The 7,136-nt window shown below is 41.9% G+C and overlaps 1 protein-coding gene across 1 annotated transcript; it reads left to right on the forward strand.

The window, feature by feature from the left end:
• Positions 1 to 254: 254 nt before the first annotated feature.
• On the forward strand, positions 255 to 5,586 carry NUP42 (nucleoporin 42). The gene is made up of 6 exons (XM_010712766.2): positions 255 to 387; positions 1,610 to 1,704; positions 2,023 to 2,099; positions 3,136 to 3,222; positions 4,664 to 4,748; positions 4,947 to 5,586. The coding sequence occupies exons 2-6, from the start codon at positions 1,629 to 1,631 to the stop codon at positions 5,501 to 5,503; spliced, it is 882 nt and encodes a 293-aa protein (XP_010711068.2). The 5' UTR covers positions 255 to 387; positions 1,610 to 1,628; the 3' UTR covers positions 5,504 to 5,586.
• Positions 5,587 to 7,136: the final 1,550 nt, after the last annotated feature.

The following is a 7,136-nucleotide window of genomic DNA, read 5'->3' on the forward strand; positions in this document are numbered from 1 at the left end:
CGGGGGCGCCGTAGCGGGGCTGCGCGGAGGGCTGCGCTTCAGACGTGCCGGGGTGACTCGCTGGGAGAACGTCTCGTTTCCGACCTCGTCGGTGTTGTGCCAGTCGCGTCCCGTCTGAAACGCTTTGCGTCCTTCTTCCTTAGCGGGTCCCGTCAGAGGAGCCGGAGGAGGACGGGGTGCCGCTACCCAGAGATACGCGAACGTTATCCAGCCTCCTATATTTAAGCACGGCACGTGGGGTGGTGGCAGTGATGGAGGAGGATTCTCTGGCGCCTCCGGTTTCGGATCATCGGGCGACAAAAGCACGGTCTTCTCACAGAACAGATTCTCTGCGTTAAGCAATGCAAACCCTGGTGATGGCTTCAGTGATGAGGAACAGAGACTTCTGTAAGTGATGACCCTGTCCCCTGGAAAGCGCTTGCGATGAGCTGTTTAACTGCCTGCTGGCTTCCTCTGGATAATGGAGAGGACGTGTTCTGAGGGATGGAAGCTGGGACGTGTGGGGAGAACCGTAGGAAACACTGCTTCATTTAATTATCTTGAGATCTGGCGATGCAGGAAGAAAGCAATCTTTGCTTTGAGGCTGGGTAGGGCAGCTGGACAGCTGTGATCCTAGGAAGACAGTATGGTGTTTAAGCTGCCCACAGGAGTGTAATGAAGGAGAAGCTAAGATTTCAGTGCTTGAAATTAGAGGCTCAAAGCACTTTAAATGGCATTTCAGCCTTTTAAAATCTAAGTTGTTAGCTGACTTCGTTTCCCTGATATTAAAGACAACAAATTATTCTACCTATATCGAATCTAATGAGACCTGATTTCAGACCAGTTGAAAGTGACCAGCATGCTCGCACCCATTAGCAGGCACGTGGTGAGATGCAACAAGCAGTGTGATTTCCTGCAGAAATAGAGTTTTGGAACCAGGAAATTGAGCAGCACTAGCACCTGCGGTTACTTTTTATGATTATGTTAAGAAAATGTTTAACAAATTATTTACCTGGCTTCTGAAGTGTAAATATGAATGTAGTATTGCAAACATCTGAAATACCTGCAATTAGTATTTAGCAACCTGCTTCTACAGTTTAACCTCCACTTTAACCATTGGGCTTTCATTCTTTTGCTATAGCTTCTGTTGTTGTGCTTTTGCCAAGTTTGTATTTCAGTGCTCTTGATTGTTTAGCAAATTAAAAGAAAAAAACTCTTCTCATCTCCACTCCCCTTTACTGAGTTTTGCTTTTTAATATCACACGTGTTCATTCATATTGTAAAATTAGCTGGTACTGAGAAGGTTTTCAATTTTACTGTGGTCAAACAGCTTCAGGGAAAAACCCGTGACAGTGTATGCTGCCAAGGATTAAAAATGCCTTGTGTGGTTTTCTTTCTCTTAAAGACCTGATGTGATTTACTTGCGGTTCGATGATACGGTACAACGCTTTGTAGGGAAAGTCCAGCAGAGTGACTTTCACAGATAATTGAATACTTCAGTTGTTCCCTCTGAGCAGCATCCTATGGAATTAATTTGAATGGCTTTGGCTATTTGAGTTTGACTTTGCTTTTCACAGTTTTGCTTCTGACTGTGTAATTTCTTCTTTTGTTGCTACATTTTGTTTTCTAGTGACTGTATAGCAAAAGACATGGCAACCTGGGAATCTTCTAGACAGTGGATGTTTTCATGTTACTCACCTATGAAAGATAAGCCTAATGTTTCAGGTAGGTAACGTTTTTAGCGTTGCTGAGCGCTGCTACTGTTTAGAATGTATTTCTATACTTGTCCACACTGCTGTGCCTCAATGGAACCACTTGCAAGGTGACAACTTGCCTTGCGATGCAACAGTTAGGGGCACTGGATTATGGTATTTGTGTGTTTGCACCTCCGAAGTTGTGCCGGGAGTCCTTTTCGTGTCTCCAACTAGAACTGGCTTGTCACAGGTGGTGTAGCAAGGGCAGTTTCTTGTAAAACTCTGGAAGGCAATTTTATATCTTTGTTGTATTTCCTTTGGAGCATGTTGATTGTTTGCCTCTCTGCAGGTTTTCAAGAGTTCTCACCTGAGGAGGTGCGTCTGGAGTATTATAACTGCAGAGCAAACAGTAACACTGAGAACTACGTAAGTATTTAAAACTGACCTTTCATGTGGATGCATTCAAGGTAGGTAGACCTGCCGGCCTGAATGTTTTGCCATAACTGAGCAACCTGATCTGGCTGTAGGTGTCCCTGTTCACTGTGGGGATTTGGGTCAGATGGCTTTAAAAGTCCCTTCCGACTCAAACAGGTCTATGATTCTACCTTCTTCTTTCTGATCACTGCATGACACAGGCCTCACAAATTATGCAAGTACAAAATGTATTATCCAAAGCATGAGTTTCTGTGCATAACGTGGAGCAAAATCTGTATTTTCCAGTCTGTTTTATAAGAGCTGATAGCAAACAATGTGATCTCTTAGCATGCGACTAGGCACAAAAGAATTATTGACGTTTGTGGTACAAGATTCTATTGGAAAAATTAAGAAATCCAGTAATAAAAATAGCACTTTGCTCTTGGAGGCATTTAGAACATGAGTTGACTTTATTTTTTTTTCAGGAAAATTCAGCTAGGCTGAGCTTCAGTTGTGGTGTTTTTGTAAATTTAAGTGTGGAAATTTCTGAAAAATATTAATCACTTTTTAATCACGTAGCACTTCAATCATAGTTACTAAGGCACAGTTACTATTTATTGCTGCATATGTTTTGTACAGCTGTTGGTTGGCATTAAAGGGACTGATTTAAATTAAGCGAATTCATTTCTGCAAAGCTGAAGATTTTAGGGTGATTCTGCTAAAATATTTGGAAGTGTTATGTTTTGAAAATGGCTGTTGTTTCTCTAAAGACACGATAGAAGTTAAGACAAACTTAGGGCACGAGCTTAAGGATTGAACGCATATGTGGACGGGCCAGAAATAAAACAAGAACAGAAAAGCTTTATCTTTCTTTTACATTTAAGACTTGTGTGTTTTGCATTCTTTTGCAAGCACTCTATTCAGATAGTGATAGAGCCTCAATTTAGAAAGCTCCAGGAAATTTTTTAAATCTTAATAGTTTTTATCTTACTAGTTCTTTTTTTTTTTAATAACACTTAAAAGCATGTTTGTGTTTTCCCATGTTTAGATAAACTCTGTCAATCAGTTAGTGCAGCAATGGAGAAACAGGCTGCAGGAGCTGAAGTCTTTAAATGCCTCAGGAAAAGCATCATTGGTAAGTGTTAAGGAAAGGTAAATTATTTCTGTTCCTAATATTGCTTTTCTCTTAAGTCTTGAGTGGAGGTTTTTCTGACAATTCTCAGTTTTTTAGTCAGAGCCGATTAAGTTATCCTGGTTACACCAACATTGGTTTCTGTTTGAAAGGCTGTTAATGAAACAATTTCTAAGGCATGATAGTTGTAATATGCAACCTTGTTTTTAATAAAGACATCTTGCAAATTCTCCATAGATACTGCTACTGTTATCAAAGGATTTTCCTGCAGTCTTACTGCTAACGTAGGTGACAGGTATTGCTCTGAACACCTTAGGACACAGACTTACTACCAAATATATATGCTAGTGCATCCTTGTTTGTGCCTTAACACCCGAGGCTTGAGACTGTTTAATTCCTACATTCAGTGGCAGTTCTAATGGTAGATACATGAACTGTTCTGAGAATCTCAACTTTGATGTGTTTTATTCTGGCACTGCAGCCATGAGAAAACATCTGGCATGAAAGGGTCTGGCTGACCAGTGACGAAGATCTTGAGAGTAATCTTAGAGTGCTCCTGGGAGCATTAAAGAAATTGGAAAGGTTAGAAGGACGAATTACGTAAGGGAGTAATTACAACTTGAAATCTGCACTGTCCCCATTTCTGTGTGTTTTTATAGGTGATAGAAGAGTTTGAGTGAATACTTGAGCACTGTGCAAGTCAGATGAACATGGAAGTCTGTGAACACAGCTTAGGTTCTTCAATCTATCTTTCTCTAGAATCATGAAATCAATGAGTTGTTTGCAAGTTGTATTATAAATTAATCTCATTAGTTAATTAAGGAAAGGAGTGAATCAGGGTGATTCCAATATAGCAAGGCAGTAACTGGAGCTCAGTTTTGGAAAACTACAGTTGTAAGCCGCATGGAAATACCTGTACTTTCAGTCTGTGTCTTGGTCATATAACAATTGTGAATCAGGTGTGTCAGAAGAGGACGCTCAGCAGAACAATTCAAGCCAGTATTTAGTGATCAGGGAGATGGTGGAAGTTGATTTAGGTGAGGGCTGCGTGAAGTGCATTGAAGTCTCTGTAATGTGATTTGGAGCCCTTGCTCTGTTCAGCTCTGAAGCTAAAAAGGTGGGGTTCAGACTTCAGCACAGACGTTTGTTGTGCAACGCTCAAGAGAGCAGACTGAGATGAGAAGAAGAGCTCCAAGAGATTTTGGTGATTACAATTACTTTTTGCCTGTCAGTCAACAGATTTATGCTTCTAGGGTGTTTGACAGAGAGTAGCCTGAGAGCATTTTCTTTATAGTTGCAATAGTTTGTGATCAGTGTCTAATTAACTTTGTCTGAGTAATGTTAAATTGGATGGCACAAATACGTTTTCATGTTAAGCATTGATTGAAAGATACTTGCCTGTGTTGGAATGTAGTTTTCATTTATGTATTTGGAATTTTTTAAGCTATCTCAGTTAAAGAATGCGGTCACTCAACCCTTACCTTCTCTTGGATTTGGAGGACAGCAAGCCTCAAGCTTTGGTTTTCCAAGTAAGTTTCTGCATAAACAACCAGCACTTTAACGGATATTTTTAAATGTTCTTCTGTGTTTTTGAAATGCAGCAGTGTTTCAGTATCACGGGTGTACCCATTATAAATGTATACTCTTCTGCAGTATTGAAATGCAGCAGTATTTCAGTATCACAGGTGTACCCATTCTGACCATCCTTATACCTTTCATAATTGCAGGCTTTCCAGTGAGCAGCAGCAGCAGCGCTACCAGTTTCTCCTTTAAAGCAAATACCAGTGTTCCATCTGGAAACGCTCCAGCTTTTGGGAGCTCTGCTGCTGCCTCCAATCCTCCTACATTCGGTGTGACATCCTCCCACAGTGCTCCCAATCCTGTTGGGTTTGGCAATTCTTCAGCTCCATCTGCAGCCTCTTTCTCATTTAAAACTTCTGGAACAACCAGTAGCTCTGGAACTTCTGGACTCTCAGGCTTTGGAAATTCTGCTGCTGCAAACTCTTCAAGCACTGCTCCACTTACAGTTTCCGGAACCCCTAATGCAGCGACAGGAACTTCTCACTCAGGTGCAAGCAATGCTTCAGCTGCACAGACTGCCAGTGCCTCTGGACATAACGTCACAGCCACACCTTCTGCAGTCCTAAACGGTATCACATCAGACAAGTTATATACACCAAGGAGTGAATTAACAGCTGAAGAGTTGGAACAGTTTGAAGCCAAAAGGTTCACACTAGGAAAGATACCTCTTAAACCACCACCCATAGACCTTATCTATCTTTAGACCTCAAGTTTATTCTGAACATAAATGTCTTAGTTGTTGTTCTGTGACACCTCCAATAAACAATGTTGTGATGGAGTAATGAATTGGAATGCTTTCCTTTGACTAAAATTTTCATTTAGTCTCTTAATTTTTTGTAGTAATATACTTTGTGATACACACTGACCATCCCCATTTTTTTTTTTTTTTTTTTTGCACTACCCACCAAGTGAACCCAGGTCCCTGTGCAAAAACAGTTCCACGGAGAGGTTTGCCCTTTCCAGAAACTGGAAAGACCCAAACAGTGTTTTCCCAACATGTTCTGTACATGGTACTACAGGGAACTTATCTCCCTGCACATTATGTAGGGAGCTGGATTGGGTAGAACCATTGTGATTGATAGATCCACGAGTATGGTCCAACCAGGTTGCTTCTGCCAAATGCTGCTCCCAATGCTTAAATATTCCACCACCTGTTGCTTTCAACATAGTTTTAACAATACATTGTACCATTTGATTTTACCAGAGACTGGTGCATGTGAGGGGATACGATCAATCCACTTAATGCCCAAGTATTTACAAGGGAATTTTTGAAATGGGTCCCATTTTCTGACTCAATTCTTTCTGGAGTGCCACGTCACCGTAGGACTTGCTTCTCCAGACCTAATACGGTGTTTTGGGCAGTAGAATGGGGTACTGCATATGTTTCAAGACACCCGGTTGTTGCCTCCACAGTAAGCACATAACGCTTACCATCGTGAGTTCATAGCAAGGTGCCACACCTCACCATATTTATACTTTTGCCATCACCCTTCCCCCAGAGAGGTTTCATTTTCTTGGCTTAATTGTGGAACGTATGTCACAATCATGGATAACCTGTGCAGTAGCATCCATAGTTAAGCCCGCTCCTTGGTCTCTAGCCCATTTACACGTTGCATCTCTTCCTTCACAGCCCGAGGTTTCATGGGCCCACCGAGCCAGAAATAATTCACCCTTGTTTTGCCAGTCCAAATCCATTTGAGCCACCTCAATTTTGGCAGCTTTATGTCCTTGGTGGTTATTTTCGTTTTCTTCAGTAGCTCAACACTCGGGCACATGAGCATCTACACAATGCACCTTTACAACCATATCCTTTACTTGGGCAACTGTCTTTCCACAGTTCAGCAGCCCAAATAGGTTTATCCCCTCTTTGCCAGCTGTTTACAGCTCTGCCACTGCTGTAACCACCCCCATAAGGCAGTTGCCACCATCCATGAGTCAGTATAAGGACTGTATAAAGTATAAGGACCTCCCCACACGCACACCTCCTCCTCTTCAATAACACCTAAGGTGAGCTGGATAGCCATTACCTCTGCAAATTGGCTCAATGCTCCCTTACCTTCAGTGGCTTCTGCAACTTGTTGTGTGGGGCTCCACACTGCAGCTTTCCATCTGCAGTGCTTCCCCTCAATTCGACATGGTCCATCACCACAGGATGTATTTCTTTTTGTTTTCTGACAATTCATTGGATAATGGGGACTCTGTAGCATGTAGTACTTCTCCTGGTACTGTTCCAAACATTATATCCTCAGGCCAGTCTGTGATCACTTCTAAGATTCCTGGACTACTGAGGTTCCCCATGTGAGATTGTTGTGTGATCAACACAATCCACTTACTCC

Source organism: Meleagris gallopavo, chromosome 6 (assembly GCF_000146605.3).
Source record: "Meleagris gallopavo isolate NT-WF06-2002-E0010 breed Aviagen turkey brand Nicholas breeding stock chromosome 6, Turkey_5.1, whole genome shotgun sequence".
Classification (NCBI taxonomy): domain Eukaryota; kingdom Metazoa; phylum Chordata; class Aves; order Galliformes; family Phasianidae; genus Meleagris; species Meleagris gallopavo.

What these genes read in the sequence shown, in the direction of transcription:
- NUP42 (XM_010712766.2), top strand. Translation starts at nt 1,629, where the DNA reads ATGGCAACCTGGGAATCTTCTAGACAGTGGATGTTTTCATGTTACTCA. An exon ending in AGATAAGCCTAATGTTTCAG is followed by an intron (nt 1,705 to 2,022) that starts GTAGGTAACGTT and finishes GCCTCTCTGCAG; the next exon opens with GTTTTCAAGAGTTCTCACCT. An exon ending in ACAGTAACACTGAGAACTAC is followed by an intron (nt 2,100 to 3,135) that starts GTAAGTATTTAA and finishes TCCCATGTTTAG; the next exon opens with ATAAACTCTGTCAATCAGTT.